Genomic DNA, 17,381 nt, shown 5'->3' on the forward strand with positions numbered 1-17,381 from the left:
GAGCTAGAGGAGCAAGATCAAAAAAACTCAAAAGCTAGCAGAAGACAAGAAATAACTAAGATCAGAATGGAACTGAAGGAGATAGACACAAAAAACCCTTCAAAAAAATCAGTGAATCCAGGAGCTTGTTTTTTGAAAAGATCAACAAAATAGACATACTGCTGGCCAGATTAATAAAAGAGAAAAGGGAGAAGAATCAAATAGATGCAATAAAAAATGATAAAGGGGATATCACCACAGATTCCACAGAAATACAAACTACCATCAGAGATTACTTGTTACAAACAGCTCTACGCACATAAACCAGTAAACCTGGAAGAAATGGATAAATTCCTGGACACTTGCACCCTCCCAAGCCTAAACCAGGAAGAAGATGAAAGCTTGAACAGACCAATAACAAGGGCTGAAGTTGAGGCAGCAATTAATAGCCTATAACCAAAAAAAGCCCATATCCAGATGGGTTCACAGCTGAATTCTACCAGACATACAAAGAGGAGCTGGTACCATTCCTTCTGAAACTATTCCAAATAATCCAAAAAGAGGGAATCCTTCCCAAATGATTTTATGAGACCAACATCATCCTGATACCAAAACCCAGCAAGGACTCAACAAAAAAAGAAAACTTCAGGCCAATATCTATGATGAACATCGATGCAAAAATCTGCAATAAAATACTGGCAAACCGATTGCAACAGCACATCAAAAAGCTTATCCATCACGATCAAGTAGCCTTCATCTTGGGGATGCAAGCCTGGTTCAACATACGCAAGTCTATAAATGTAATCCACCACATAAACAGAACCAAAGACAAAAACCACATGATTATCTCAATAGATGCAGAGAAGGCCTTTGACAAAATTCAACAGCTCTTTATGATAAAAACTCTCATCTCAAAATAATGAAAGCTATTTACAACAAACCCACAGCCAATATCATACCGAATGGGCAGAAACTGGAAGCATTCCCTTTGAAATCTGGCACTAGACAAGGATGCCCTCTCTCACCACTCCTATTCAATATAGTATTGGAAGTTCTAGCCAGAGCAATCAGGCAAGAAAAAGAAATAAAGAGCATTTAATTAGGAAAGGAGGAAGTCAAATTGTCTCTATTTGCAGACGACATGATTGTATATTTAGAAGACCCCATCGTCTTAGCCCAAAGTCTCCTGAAACTGATAAGCAACTTCAGCAAAGTCTCAGGATACAAAATCAATGTGCAGAAATCACAAGCATTCCTATACACCAGTAACAGACTTAAAGAGAGTCAAACCAAGAATGAACTGCCATTCACAATTGTTACAAAGAGAATAAAATACCTAGGAATACAACTAACAAAGGATGTAAAGGACCTCTTCAAGGAGAACTACAAACCACTGCTCAAGGAAATAAGAGAGGACACAAACAGATGGAGAAACATTCCATGCTCATGGTTAGGAAGAACCAATATTGTGAAAATGGCCATACTGCCCAAAGTAATTTATAGATTCAACGCTATCCCCATCAAGCTACCTATGACCCTCTTCATAGAACTGGAAAAAACCACCTTAAACTTCACATGGAACCAAAAGAGAGCCCACATAGCCAAGACAATTCTAAGCAAAAAGAACAAAGCTGGAGGCATCATTCTACCTGACTGCAAACTATACTGCAAAGCTACAGTAATCAAAATAGCATGGCACTGGTTCCAAAACAGAGGTATAGACCAACGGAACAGAACAGAGGCCTCGGAGGCAATGCCACACATCTATAACCATATGATCTTTGACAAACCTGACAAAAACAAGCAATGGGGAAAGGATTCCCTGTTTAATAAATGGTATTGGGAAAACTGGCTAGCCATGTGCAGAAAGCAGAAACTGGACCCCTTCCTGACACCTTACACTAAAATTAACTCCAGATGGATTAAAGACTTAAACATAAGATCTAATACCATAACAACTCTAGAAGAAAACCTAGGCAAAACCATTCAGGACATAGGCATAGGCAAAGACTTCATGACTAAAATACCAAAAGTATTGGCAACAAAAGCCAAAATATACAAATGGGATCTAATTAAACTCCAGAGCCTCTTCACAGCAAAAGAAACAATCATTAGAGTGAACCGGCAACCAACATAATGGGAAAAAATTTATGCAATCTACCCATCTGACAAAAGGCTGATATCCAGAATCTACAAAGAACTAAAGAGATTTACAAGAAAACAAACAAACAAACCCATTCAAAAGAGGGCGAAGGATACGAACAGACACTTTTCAAAAGAAGACGTATATGAGGCCAACAAACATATAAAAAATCCTCATTATCACTGATTATTAGAGAAATGCAAATCAAAACCACATTGAGATACCATCTCACGCCAGTTAGAATGGCAATCATTAAAAAATCTGGAGACAATAGATGCTGGAGAGGATGTGGAGAAATAGGAACACTGTTACACTGTTGGTGGCAATGTAAATTAGTTCAATCATTGTGGAAGACACTGTGGCGCTTCCTCAAGGACCTAGAAATAGAAATTCCATTTGACCCAGCAATTACATTACTGGGTATATATCCAAAGGATTATAAATCATTCTATCATAAAGATACATGCACAGGTATGTTCACTGCAGCACCATTTACAATAGCAAAGATCTGGAACCAACCCAAATGCCCATTTATGATAGAATGGACAAGGAAAATGTGGCACATATACACCATGGAATACTATGCAGCCATAAAAAATGATGAGTTTGTGTCCTTTGTAGGGACATGGATGAATCTGGAAACCACCATTCTCAGCAAGCTGACACAAGAACAGAAAATGAAACACTGCATGTTCTCACTCATAGGTGGGTGTTGAACAATGAGAACACATGGACACAGGGAGTGGAGCATCACACAATGAGGTCTGTTGTGGGGGACTAGGGGAAGGACAGCAAGGGGTAGGGAGTTGGGGAGGCAAAACATGGGAAGAAATGCCAGATATAGGTGACAGGATGGAGGCAGGAAACCACATTGCCATGTATGTACCTATGCAACAATCCTGTATGTTCTGCACATGTACCCCAGAACCTAAAGTGCAATTTTATATATATATGTATATACATGTGTGTATATACATATATATATGTGTGTATATATATATACATGTGTGTGTATATATATATATGTATATATACATATATATAAAAAATCACTTTCTACAGAAGAAAGCACCAGGCCCAGATAATTTCCCTGGTGAATTCTACCAAACATTTAAGAAAGAAACAATACCAATTTTCCACAATCTCTTCCAAAATTAAAGGCAGAGGGAACATTCCCTAACTCATTACATGAGCCCGATATCACCGAAACCAGATAAAGACACTATGAGAAAGGAAAACTACAATGCCTCTCATGAACACAGATGCAAAATCCTCTGCAAAATATTAGCAAGTCAAATCAACAATGTATAAAAAGATACACCATAACAAGACAGGATTTATCCCACGTATGCAAAGATAGCTCAACATTTGAAAATCAATATATGTAATTCAGGCTGAAGAAGAAAAATTACATGATCATATCAACTGACACAGAAAAAAAAAATCTGAAAAAATGCAATACCCATTCATGTTAAAAGATTTCAACAAAATAGGAGAAGAACAGAAGAAACTGAAAGTCAACATCACACTCAATGGTAAGAAATTGAAAGCTTTTCTCTGAAGACTGGGAACAAGGTAAGGATGTTCTCCCTTACCACTCTACTCAACATTTCATTGGAAGTCCCACCTAGTGCAGTGAGACAAGAAAAGAAAAAGGCATGCAGATGGGAAAGGAAGAATGCTGTCTTTATTTGCAGATGAAATCACTGTGTATGTAAAAACACAGGCAAGGGTCCAGGTTTAGCTCTTGAGCCATAGTTTGCCAACTCTTGCTAGAATGCCATGTTTTTATACTAAGTTACAATGTACTTATTACATTATTCATTACATAGCAATCCCTACTCAACTGTCTGCCCTGAATGAAACAGATAATTTTAAAAGGTAAAAGGTTGTGGTGATAATGAGAAGAACGGCCTCTGTCTAAAAACAGAATTATGAAAGTAAAACTCTATTTTTAAATATTGTCTTAAAAATCCCTATATTTAATGACTCTGTAATACTTGAGCTACTTATCGGTCTTCTCAGTAGCTTATTATTCACACCATGCTCAAGACATTTTATCTACAGTCCTTCCCTCAATAAAACAGAACATATGTGAAAAAAAATGGTCTGAAAAAACGTTAAAATCACTGACACAGGGGCAAGATTCTACCCTAGAGATGATCCAGTTCTGTGGTTTTCAAATGATAATCCACAGAACTGTATCATTTTTGAAAGTGTCTTGAGGACTATTACAGGACAGGGGAGAAAGCCTGGGGGTTTTGGCATTTCCTACTCAGAAAGATCAGATCCATTATTAATTGTCTCATAAAGTGTTCCATGGCCAAACTTTTAAAAATCTATGACTCTAACCCAACACTTTGCTTTTCTCAGAGGCTGGCTGCAACCTTAAAAGCAAAAGTGGTAACAGAATCGTGGTTTCTTGACTATCAGGCATCCTTTCTATACCATCCAGCTTGCTTAGACAGTTACAGTATGGTCTCCCAAAAATTAATGTTCCAACTTGTAAGCAGTTTCTCTTGAAGTTTAATTATAATCATATATATGCATATAAACACACACACACACACACACACACACACACACACACATACATATATACATGCACCAAAAAAAAAAACTATATTTGAGAAGTCTTAACTTTAAAAAATTAAGTTTCTTTTAAAGAGAACTTTGTCACAACAGCTACAGAATTATACAGCAAGTCAGAGATTATTCTCACTTTCAACTAAAAAATGCAGCCTACAAAAGGTACCTTTTCAAGTCCAGATTTTGAGATCTTTTCAGTCCCACTATTGGTTTCAAGGCAGATTCCTTCATCAACACCATCATCATTGGAGAAATCATTGCTCATCTGATCACTGTGACAACTACCTTCATTTTCTGCTCCACTGTCAGTGCAACTTTCAGTCTGAGGAGATTTCTTAATAAGACATAATTATTTTAGTTACAAACCAAATACAGCGCAAATATGTTCAACAAAACTTTGTACCTATATAGTGCTAATATTTTCACACAATTTAACATATTATTAGTAAAACTATTTTACTTTAAGTAAATTTATTTTCTCTTAAAAAGTGAGACCTTAAGTAAAATTAAACAGGCAAAATGTATTTTAAAAGGATTTCTATTATGTCCTTAAACTTTAAACACAACAAATTAGTGATTCAGAATTCTATTAAACTTTATTTATGTGTACTGTTACAACATAACAGTTGAAACTATGTTGAAATTATTGTTTCTTTTAGCAAAATCCACAAAATCAGAGAAGCTGAGCTTCAAAAGGAGCTTTTGATGTTCTCAAATTATACAAGAATATCATCTCTTTTCTTGAACAAAAAGTTGAACACTAGCAACACATAGCTTTAAAAATAAAAAGTTCAACTCAGTTTATCAGTGATATAATTATCAGGTATTATAATTAGAAAGAAAAACAAGACATTGCATTTATCTTTAAGAACTTTATAGTCTTTTCACAGGAAGTAGAAATAGTTATAGAACATTATACTTTTCCACTTTATGGTTTTTAAACCACATTCACACAAATGTAATTTGAAGAATTCTCTTTGTTAAAAAACCCCAAACAATCTTTTCTCCTCTTTTTAATGTTTTATATACATCCCTAAAAATGTTATTTAAATAATTTGAGAATTTTCTATTTTTGAAATGTGTAAGGCTTTGCACAGAAGTTCTTGAGTGCAACGAAGCAATATACAATCAGCACAAAGTTTTCGCCAGGAACTCTGTAGTAGGTACTACATCTAGTATACAGTTTTCATCTCTCAAGAAGGTTAGGTTCAAGGAAAAATGGAGGTGAAATCCAGCTATAGAACTAAGTCCAAAGAGATACTATAATTCCTGAAACTCCTTTAGCTGAGCCAAAACATTTCTTGTCCCAAGAACTAGACCTAGAACTCTCTAGAAAGTTTCTACTAAGCTTCATATATAAGTTTTCTTTCTTTGGAAAAGATTTCCCTTTAAAAGAAATATATTAGGCATATTCAGAAGACCAATCTAATACCGATCTCTGAGTAGAAATCCTACAAAGATTATGTCTCCTTTGAAAGTCTGGCACACTTTGGGTAGATTTCCAAGCTTAAGCACAAGTGTCTTAGACATTACTTTAAACTTTTCAAAACGTAATCTGATCATGGTTACCATTCAATGAGCAGCTACTTCATCTAAGGCATCTGGAAATGAGGCTCAAAAGGTTTCATGACTTATCCAAGGTCAAGAGGCCAGCAAGCAGTAGGACAAGAATTTGAACTCACATCTAGCTAGGCCTAAAACATGTGCTCTTCTATACCACACTGCCTCATAGTACTTAATAGTACTAAATAAAACTTAATGAATGTTTAGTTTTGAACTCCTAAGAAAAGGCATCTTTATAACTACAGTAATCAGTTCCAATTAAAAAAAAGCTTCAAGGTAATTCTGAGACTAATATTTATCACTTTGAAATAATTAGCCTAAGTGATTATAAATATTCCACATAATAAAATCAGAAGTTTCCGTAACAATAGAGTGGAATATTGTAAATCTTTCATTGAAAAAGGATAGAGGAACCAGAGAATTCTGGGAGGCCAATGAGCAGGAAGAAATTGATAAGCATTACATGTGTCATTCAATATTCCATGCTTAAATTATTTAAACAAAGTTTCAAATTTAAAAAATTAAAAAAGGAAAACAGACAAAATAGTAAGTAAATATAAAATAGTAAGTAAATACAAGAATTTAAGCCCATGTTACTCAGCTGGTTCATTCATTCCATCATAGGCACTTGTCTGCATTTGTTATGGATCAGAAACATGAGTATGGCTTACCGGCAGACTAGTTTCAGTAACAACACAATTATGGAACATAAGATTATCACTCAACTTTAAGAAATAATTCCAAAGCTGAGATTTCTTATTGTCTTTTCAAACAGTACCATAAGTTACTCTGATCAAGCAAGAATATTTAAAATATAATTTATGCAGTCAGGAAAAGCTTATACAAAGTTAAGTCATTTTACTGAACTCTGCATTAGAAAATAAGAAGTTTCCATTAAGATAACAGTCTAAATAACATCAGTGTTGTTACCAAACAGCTCTTTCAAAAACATGACTGACTAATGTGGATTAATGAAAACTACTTTATACTAACAAATATTTACCTCATCTTCAACATCAATAAATGTACTCATATCTAGTTCCTCAGGAAATGTCATTCGATCATTCAGTTTAATCCTATGCATGGTCGTATAATCAAAATCAAATCTTTTCAGCTGTAAGGTCAGTAGATAAGGGAAATGCAAAAACCGAAGGCCCTAAAAAACAAAAAACAAAAAACAAAAAGAGGAGACCGTATTGAATATGGAATATTACCTCAGATGCCTAAGTATTAATCTCTACATGGCACTTACCTTCCGTGCATCACACTTCTTCTTACAACGTTCACAAAAGTATTGATTTGGGCCATCCAGAATCTCTGGCTGAATAAATGCATGCAATGCTTCTTCCTAGTTAGAAAAAAAAATTACTTAAAATATTATATTAATGACAAAATCCTGAATAAAAAAAAGACTGCAATTACCAAAACAGTTATAAGTAGAATGGTTAGAAATTTAGGAACTCAAAATGTACCAAGGAAAATTATCAACAGTTAAATAACATTATCACTACAAAGATTAAGCCAAAAAAAAAAAAAAATTTTCATTCTATTCAAGATTTGCCTTTCTTAGTATTGCAGTATCACAGTCACACCTGATTTTCATTGACTTTACATGGCAGTTTTTGGCTAAATAATCTTTCAAAAAAAATCCTCAGTCCTCAAATAAAATTCAATACTTCTAAGAAAAACAGTTGCAAGTATCATTTCAATCTTCTTATATAAGGAGGCATTTTAAAACTGTACAGTAAACATCAATGCTCTCTAAAGAATTCACACTTTTCATACACTTAAAAATCATGTAAGCATCCTTAATCACCATAGTTAGGATCAGTCAGTAATCTACCACTGCACTAGCTATAAAGATTGAAAAACACTGTGCAACCTTCTCAGTGTGTGTGAGATACTGCTCCTCCATTTGGAAATGTATAATAAGGCTCCTGGATTGTTAAATTAGTAAAACCATGTGGTTCTCTTTTCTCCATACAGCATTACAACAGAAGTAAGAAACTTCGTATAAATACTGCTGAAGAATCAGTGGGTATAAAGTTAATTTTTACTTTAACAATTGGTTTTTCACATTAAAAAATTCATTAATGTAACATCTAAGATTGGATGCATAATCTCAAATTTCATCTGATGTTCTCTCTTTTCTTCACACATGGGCTAGGCAGAACTACTTATATTAGTTTACATTACACATAAACTAAAAGAAATGAAATTTTTTTTTTTTTTTTTTTTTTTTTTTTTTTTTTTGAGACGGAGTCTCGCTCTTGTTACCCAGGCTGGAGTGCAATGGCGCGATCTCGGCTCACCACAACCTCCGCCTCCTGGGTTCAGGCAATTCTCCTGCCTCAGCCTCCTGAGTAGCTGGGATTACAGGCACGCGCCACCGTGCCCAGCTAATTTTTTTTTTGTATTAGTAGAGACGGGGTTTCACAATGTTGACCAGGATGGTCTCGATCTCTTGACCTCGTGATCCACCCGCCTCGGCCTCCCAAAGTGCTGGGATTACAGGCTTGAGCCACCGCGCCCGGCCAAGAAATGAAATTATTAAGATAAAGTTCTTCAAATATTTTTCTTTTGATATAGAACAAACTGTTCCTTGAAAGATAAAGGAACTTAATGGTTGTAGTTGCAAAATAGCTGGCAACGCTTAGAAAACTACTGTCTACATATTGTTTGATAGATCTCACTTTGGAACAAGATAAAAATAAGAAAAGACATTGATATTTAAAGGTGTCTAAACCCATCTGATCCCCCATTTTGTTCTCAGAACACAAGGAAATGAGTGGGGAAGAAACCAAACAGCTGGGTTTTTTCCCCACATGACCATGCATTTTATTGGTGGTCAAAGGACACATTTAGAAAATGTTTTTTTCCTATCAAGTATATTTTAAGGAAAAAAAAAAGGCAAGTTCTATAAAAACGTAACAGAAAAACAAGCTTTAAAAGAAATAACATCTATAGCTTAATACAGACTGATATTAAATGGCAGGCTTTCCAAAGTGGTAATTTGAACTGGTAAAACATTCAATATTCAAAGGAGGAGGGGAGAGGGAGAGTGAGAAAATTATGTAACTAAAATTCTACTTTGGTGTATGTGTATTGATCTCTGGCTTATAGTTCAAACCTAGAGATCTTTAAAAAAAAATTTTTTTTTAAACTTGGAGAAAAGTTTAAAGAACAGAGAACTCACAAATACTTTACTCAAATTCGTCAACTTTTAAGCATTTTTGCTAACTTTGCTTTATCTCCCCCAACCCAACATTATGTTTCTTTGTTTTAGCCATTTGAGAGTAGGTTCACACCTCATGCTTTGCCTCATAACTTCAATATGACTTTTCAAGAATAAGGATATTCTTACATAAACAGTAATCAAATTCTGGAAAATTTAATATCGCTAAAGTAATTTAATCATCCATATTCCAATTCTGTCAATCACCCTAATAATGTATTTCTCTCCATCTAACCCAAGGCCACAGATTTTGTTTGGTCTTTTGAGATTCCTTTCATCTAGAGGAGTTCCGGAGTTTGCCTTTCTTTTATAACATTGGTATTTTTTGAAGAACAGAGGTCACTTATTTTATAAAATGTTATGCAATTTGGGTTTGTCTGCTATTCTTCATTATTAGATTTTACACGTTCCTTGCTAGGCTACTATAAGATGTGCCCTACTAAGGGTAACATAGTCACAGGCCATGATGTACCTAACTTTCTCTTTGGTGATATTAATTTTAATTATCTGGTGAAGGTACTGTCCAGTCTCTCTACTATATAGTTATTATTTTTACCCTCATGGCTAATGAGGAATCTGTAAGGAGATACTGTAAGGAGAATCTGTAAGGAGATCATGCAAAAATCCTGAGCCTTACCAAATCTTCCACCCTTGATTTTAGCATCCACTTACAGATTCCTGCCTAAACCAAATTTTAACATTTGCTTTCTGAACCAACTTGAAAATCTTTTTAATAGGCAATTTAAACCCCTCATATTTGATATGACTGATATGCTTGGTTCTATGTCAGTCACTACTGTGTAATTACTGTGTATATTATGTAATATTTACTGTGTTCCTTTCTCTACATGCTTTGCTATTTTCACATTTTCTTTTGGTATGTAGCAAGGTTTATAGTTTTATTCTAGTTACTTTTGCATTTATAGTGTTTTTACACCCCTTTAATTTCCACCTATCCCCTGCCCCCACATTTATTTTTTCTTAAGCTTTTTGTGTCTGGTCTGTCAGTTTTATCTTATTCGGCTTTCTGTTTCTCTCCCCCTTCTCCTTTTGAAAAGTGGTATTATTTGTACTTTGTCTAACATGTAACATTTCATACTGTTCTTCTACCCATGTTCCCACCCTTGTATTTAGTCCTTAATTTAATATAGCAAATGCTCACAGTTCTTTTACTGAAGCTGCCCCAATTATCTCTTGGTTGGGTTAAGCTCATCCTCTAATGAACTCCTCAAGGGCTCATGGATACAACATCCAATGAGTTCTTGAATATTCAAACATGTCATTTTATAGCTGTCATAATTAAGAAAAACTTGGCTGGCTATCAAATTCTTGGCTGGTACTTTCTTGAATTTCTGGAAATTGCCACTCTGTTGGCATAATTTGCATGTTGTTCTTCTGAAATGTGTTGCCAGTCCAATTCATCTTTTTTTTTTTTTTTTTTTCCAGATGGGGTCTTGCTCTGTCACCTAGGCTGGAGTGCAGTGCCATGGTGGCTTACTGCAGCTTTGATCTCCCTAGCTCAAGCCATCCTCTTACCTCAGCCTCCTGAAAAGCTAGGACTACAGGCACATGCCACCACAACCGGTAATTGTTTTTTTAATTTTGTAGAGACATGGTCTCAATATGTTGCCCAAACTGGTTTCAAAGTCCTGGGTTCAAGGGATCCTCCTGCCTCAACCTCTCAAAGTGCTAAAATTACAGGCATGAGCCACTGCACCCAGCCTCAATTCATATTTATTTATTTATTATATTTTTAGAGACAGAGCCTTGCTTCGTTGCCCAGATTGGGGAGTGCAATGGTGCAGTCTTCGCTCACTGCAGCCTCCGTCTCCTGGGTTCAAGCGATTCTTCTGCTTCAGCCTCCCAACTGGGACTACAGGTGCATGCCACCATGCCTGGCTAATTTTTGTATTTTTAGTAGAGACAGGTTGTTGGCCAGGATGGTCTCAAACTCCTGACCTCGTGATCTGCCTGCCTCAGCCTCTCAAAGTGCTGGGATTACAGGTGTGAGCCACCGTGCCCAGTCTCAATTCATCTTTAGTATTTTACTAAAATACATCTCAGAGTTTATCATTTCAAGTCCTTCAAAAGGTAGGTTTAACATTTCCCTTATTCCCAGAAAGTTTATCTGAATTATAATTTATTAATTCTTTTCCACTGTTTCATTTTTCTTCTTCACAGACTCCAGTTATGTTGGACATCCTTTGCTGGTCTTCTCTTTCTATATATTCTTTTTCTAAGATCCTTTGTATTTTTACAAAAAAATCTCATTTCCATTTAATGTCCTTCATTAGATTTTCATTCTTTCTATTTTCTCTTGAGCATTTGGTAATTTATCCTTCACTTCCAAGATTATCTTTGTCTTTTTCTTCGTTTCTTTCCTGAATGTGATGAACTCCCATTTCATTTCTTCCAGTGTTGTTTTTGTTTTTTAAATCTATTTCTCTACTTGAGTTTTTGGACACCAGGTTTTATTTTGCTCATCTGAGAATATTTAATTTAATCAGAGTACCATGTTGATAATTCCAGTGACAACAGTTTCATATTCTAGATCTTACTGTCCCCCATATATTATGCAAAATGTAATTCTGCACATCTATTTATTTGTTTGTTTGTTTGAGACAGGATCTCACCATGTTGCCCAGGCTGGTCTCAAACTCCTGGGCTCAGGCAATCCTTCCACCTTGGCCTCCCAAAGCACTGTGATTACAGACGTGAGCCACCATGCCCAGCCTGGGCATCCTTTTACATTATAATTTTCAGAATTCAGGATCGAACATAAAGAAATCTTACATCCTTAGTTCTCCAACCGAAAATAATATTGGTTATCTCGATTTATGAGCTAATGCAGATAAGCAGGCACAGTGAAACCAAAAGGTATAGTAAGGAATGGTATTGCCTATAAATCCTTTTCTTAGCCATTGATATGTATATATGAATTCTTACTCTATTAATTAAAATCTGTTTAATTTTGAATAGAGAAATGAGTGTTAAAATACAATACTTCAATTTTTATATAAACATAAAAGAAAGTGGATCCACCATTGAGAACTATTTCCTGATTTTGACGTACTAAGCAATTCTGGTGCTTCAACTGTCTTTCCCAGAATATATACTTTAATCTTACTACTTTTTTAACTAGGAAAAGGGTTATATACCTTTACCTAAGCCGTCTACTTTTTTTTATTGAAATTTTTAAGATAATTGTAAATTTATGTGCAATTGTAAGAAGTAATAAAGAAAGACCTCTTGTACACTCTCTCCAGTTTTCTCTACTGGAAACATTTTACAAAACTATAGCATATCATAACCATGATATTGACATTCATATACCTAATTCAGATTTTCGCATTTTTAGTGAACTCATCTGTCTGTGAATGTGTCTATTAAGTTCTATACAATTTTATCACCTGTATAGGTTAATGTATCCAACATCTGTCAAGAGACTGAACAGTTTCTATGCAAGGATAACTCATGCCACCCTTTTATAGCCACAACCACCTACTTGTTTCCTCTCTGCTCCCTCCAAATCCATAAGACCTGGTAATGATTAATCTGTCCCACAGTTCTAAAATGTTGTCATATCAAAAATATTACACAAATGGAATCATAAAATATATAATAACCTTTTGGGACTGGCTTTTTTCACTCAGAATAATTCCCTGGACATTCATTCAAGTTTCTGTGTTTATTAATAGTTTGTTCCTTTTTATTGCAGAGTACTATTTAATGGTTTGTATGAACTACAGTTTGTTAGTCCATTCACTTAATGAAGCAGATACAGGCTGATTCCAGTTACTGAATATTAAAAATCAAGATGGAATAAATATTTGTGCACAGGTTTTCATGTGAACATAAATTTCTATTTTTCTCGGATAAATAACCAAGAGTGCAATTGCTGGAGTTTGTGGTAATTGTATGTGTCATTTTATAAGAAATTACCCATAACATTTCACATTCCCACCAGCAGTGCATGAGTGATACAGTTTCTCTACATAGTCACCACCTTTCCATGCTATCATTATTTGTAGCCATATGATAGGTATAGAATAATACATTCATTATGGTTTGAATTTGCATTTCCCTAATAGCCAGAAATGTTGAATGTCTTTTCTGTATTTATTAGACATTTGTTTATCCTCTTTGATAAAATGTTTATGTCTTTTGCCAATTGTCTAGATGGATTTTTCTAAACTGATATTTCGAGAGTCCTTTATATATCTAGATATGAGTCCTCTGTCAGACGGCTTGCAAATGTCTGTAGCTTCTCTTTATCATATGGGCTTTCATAGAGTAAATATTTTTAATTTTAATGTTTGTTAACTGTCCCTTTTGTAGACTGTCTTTTGATGCCAAATCTAAAAACTCTGCTTAGCCCAGATCTGGAAGATTTTCTCCTATGTTTTTTCTAAAAGTTATACAGTCTTACATTTTACATTTAAGTCTATGACCCATTTTGAGTTAAATAAAGTTATTTAAGTCAAGGTTCATTTTTGTGATATGGATGTCCAATTGTTCTCTCACCATTTGTTGGAAATACCATTTTTCCTCCATTGATTTGCTTTTGTGTCTTAGTCAATAATCAGCTAGGCCTACTTGTGTGGATCTATTTCTGGATTTTCTGTTCTATTCCACTGATCTATTTGTCTGTCCCCCTGCCAATGTCACACAGTCTTGATTACTATAGCCATATAGTAAGTCTTTTTGGCTAAGTACTATTCCATTCCAAATCACATAGACTGATAACTTGCATTTTATTTTTCATTTTGAAAACTCTTAGCTATTCTAGTTCCTTTACCTTCCATATATATTTTGAAATAAGCTTGTGTATGTCCTCAAAAAATCTTGCTGGACTTTGATAGGAGCTGTATTAAGACTATGTAATTATCTTTACTATGTTGAATCTTCCAATTAATAAGTACAGTATGTCTCTCCATTTACTTATTCTTTTCAAATTTTGACACATAATATTGTATACTTGATACATGCATAGAATCAAATCAAGGCATTTGGGATATCCATCACCTTGAACATTTACCATTTCTTTGTATTGGGAACATTTCAAATCTTCTGTTCCAGCTATTCTGAAATACACAATATGTTGTTGTTAACTACAGTCACCCTATTCTGATGTCAAACACTAGAACTTGCTGCTTCTATCTAACTGTATGTTTTTACCTACTAACCAACCTCTCTTCATCCCCCCTCTTTCAAACACACTGTTCCCAGCCTCTGGTAACTATCATTATATTCTCTACCTTCATGAGATCAGCTTTTTTTTTCTTTTCTTAAGTTCCCACATGTAAGTGAGAAACATGTGATATTTGTCTTTCTGGTCCTTGCTTATTCAACAGAATCTTTCAAAGTTTTATAGTTTTGAGCACATAGGTCCACTGCATTTTTTGTTGGATTTCTACCTTTCCTTTTGCAAAACTATAAATGGTATTGTATTTTAAACTTCACTTTCTACATGTTCATTGTTAGTGCCTTGAAATATGATTTATTATGTTTATTTTTATCCTGCTACCTTGCTAAACTCACATATTTCAGGGGGCTTTTTTGGTAGAAGTCTTGGGATTTTCTACATAGATTATCATATCACCTAAAAATATAATTTTATTTCTTTAGTATTGCATCTCCTCTTCTTGCCTTACTGTGTTGGCCAGGACTTCTAGGGCTATGCTGAAAAGGAGTGGTAGGAGCAGACATCCTTGCCTAGACAAGCCTGACATTCCCTAGGAAGAAAGCAGTCTCTCACCATGTTGTATGATGTTAGCTATAGATATTTTAGATATGTTTTTAAATGAAGTTGAGGAAATTTTACTCTATTCCTTGCAATCTGCATTATTATCATAAGTGAACATAAATTTCAATTTTTGCTGGGGTAAATAACCAAGAGTGCAATTGCTAGAGTTTATGTTAACTGCATAATCTTGATAAGTGAAAACATAAGTGAATTTTGATAACTGATATGATCATATGAATTTCCTTTTTTTAACCTGTTAATATGGAAGATTATACTCATTGATTTTTTAAAAATATTGACCAGTCTCGAATCCCTGAAACAATCCTACTTAATCACAATGTATAATTCTTTTTTATATATTGCTTAATTCAATTTGCTAGTATTTTGGAAAGAACTTTCCTAACTATATATATGAGAGATATTGGTTTTTTAAAAACTGTCTTGGTTTAATATCAGGTAAGAATAGTGTCACAGGACTATGGGTTTCTCCTTTTTTCTTTTTTTGAAAAGAAATTGTATAGACCTGGTGTTCACCATTCTTCGAATATTTGATACAAGCATCCAAACAATCCAAACTTGGAAATTTCCTTTTCAAGAGGTTTTAAATTATAAATGTAATTACCTTAACAGTATAGGGCTATTCAAATTATCTAATTCCTACTGAGTTCTTTTCAAAGATTGGTTCATTTTATCACAGTTGTCAGATTTATGTGTACAGAGTTGTTTGTTGTGATCCCTTTTATATCTGCAAGATTTATAGGTACATCCTTTTCATTCCTGACACTGGACACTTCTGTCTTCCCTTTTTCTCTGTCAGTCTGGCTATCTGTCAATTTTATTGTCTTTTCAAAGAGTCAGTCCTTTGTTTTGTTGATTTCCTCTACTGTTTTCCCATTTTCAATGTTACTGATTTCTCCGCTTTTCTTTAATATGTCCTTCCTGTTACTTGCTTTGGGTTTCTTTTGCTCTTTTCTCAGGTTAGGTGTGAGCTTAGATTACTGATTTGGCACTTTTCCTGTCCTTTAGTATAAGCATTTAATACTGTAAGTTTCCCTTTCCATATTGCTTTAGTTGTACCTCAAAAAATTTGATGTTATGTTTTAATTTTCATTAAGTTCAAAATATTTTTAAAATTTCCCTTGAGACTTCCTCTTTGACCCACGGATCATTTAGAAGCGTGTTATTTTCCAAGTGTTTTATGATTTTCCTGCCTTCTAATCTGATTCCACTATAGTTGAAAAAAATCACATACTCCATGATTTTAAAGTTTTTGAGGTTTTATGGTCCAGAGTATATGGTCTATCCTTGTATATATTTCATGGACACTTGAAAAGGATGTGTATTCTGCTGCTGTTTGGTAAAGCATTTTAGCAATGTTCATTAGGTATGTTGGTTGATGGTGTTGCTGAGTTCTGCATCTTTGCTATTTCTGTCTAGTTGTCCCATCTATAGTTAGTAAGAGAGGGAGAGGGACTGAAGTCTACAACTGTAATTGTACTTTGTCTTTTTCCTTTTAGTTCTGACAGTTTTTGCTTCATATATTTTGACAGCTGTGTTATTTTCTGCATACACATTTAGGATTGGTGTCTTCTTGGTTGTTTGACACTTTTATTATAATGCCCCTCTCTGTCTCTGGTAATTTTCTTTGCTCTAAAGTCTTCTTTATCTGATACTAATATGGCCATTCCTGATTTGTTCTGATTAAAGTTCACACGATATACCATTTTTCAGCCTTTTACTTTCAACCTGCCTGTATCAATATATTGTCATGTGCCACATAACAATGTTTTGGTCAACCATGAACTGTATATAGAACAGTGATCCTGTAAGATTATAACGGAGCTGAAAAACTCCTATCACCTAGTGACATCAGAGCCATTATAACGTAGTGCAACGCATCATTCATGTGTCTGTGGTGATTCTGGTGTAATAAACCTACTGTGCTGCTAATCACACAAAAGTACAGCACACACAATTATGTATAACATGTAATACTTGATGATAATAAGTGATTATGCTGGTTTATGTATTTCCATACTGTACTTTTTTTTATCGTCGTTTTATTTATTTAAGACAGGGTCTTGCTCCGTAGCCCAGGCTGGAGTATAGTGGCACGATCTTGGCTC

At 34.6% G+C, this 17,381-nt stretch overlaps 1 protein-coding gene across 2 annotated transcripts in view; it reads right to left on the minus strand.

Annotated features, from left to right (window-relative positions):
- Positions 1 to 17,381, minus strand: part of USP47 (ubiquitin specific peptidase 47) — a 136,767-nt gene that overhangs the window by 39,632 nt on the left and 79,754 nt on the right. For both annotated transcript variants that reach the window (XM_012456659.3, XM_012456661.2), the window contains 3 exons: positions 7,527 to 7,622; positions 7,278 to 7,430; positions 4,878 to 5,045 (listed from right to left, as the gene is read on the minus strand). In XM_012456659.3, the coding sequence (XP_012312082.1) occupies positions 4,878 to 5,045; positions 7,278 to 7,430; positions 7,527 to 7,622 (417 nt within the window). The remainder of the gene's footprint in view (positions 1 to 4,877; positions 5,046 to 7,277; positions 7,431 to 7,526; positions 7,623 to 17,381) is intronic.

This window comes from Aotus nancymaae, unplaced genomic scaffold, assembly GCF_030222135.1.
Source record: "Aotus nancymaae isolate 86718 unplaced genomic scaffold, 86718_ANA_hifiasm-v0.15.2.pri h1tg000059l, whole genome shotgun sequence".
Lineage (NCBI taxonomy): Eukaryota > Metazoa > Chordata > Mammalia > Primates > Aotidae > Aotus > Aotus nancymaae.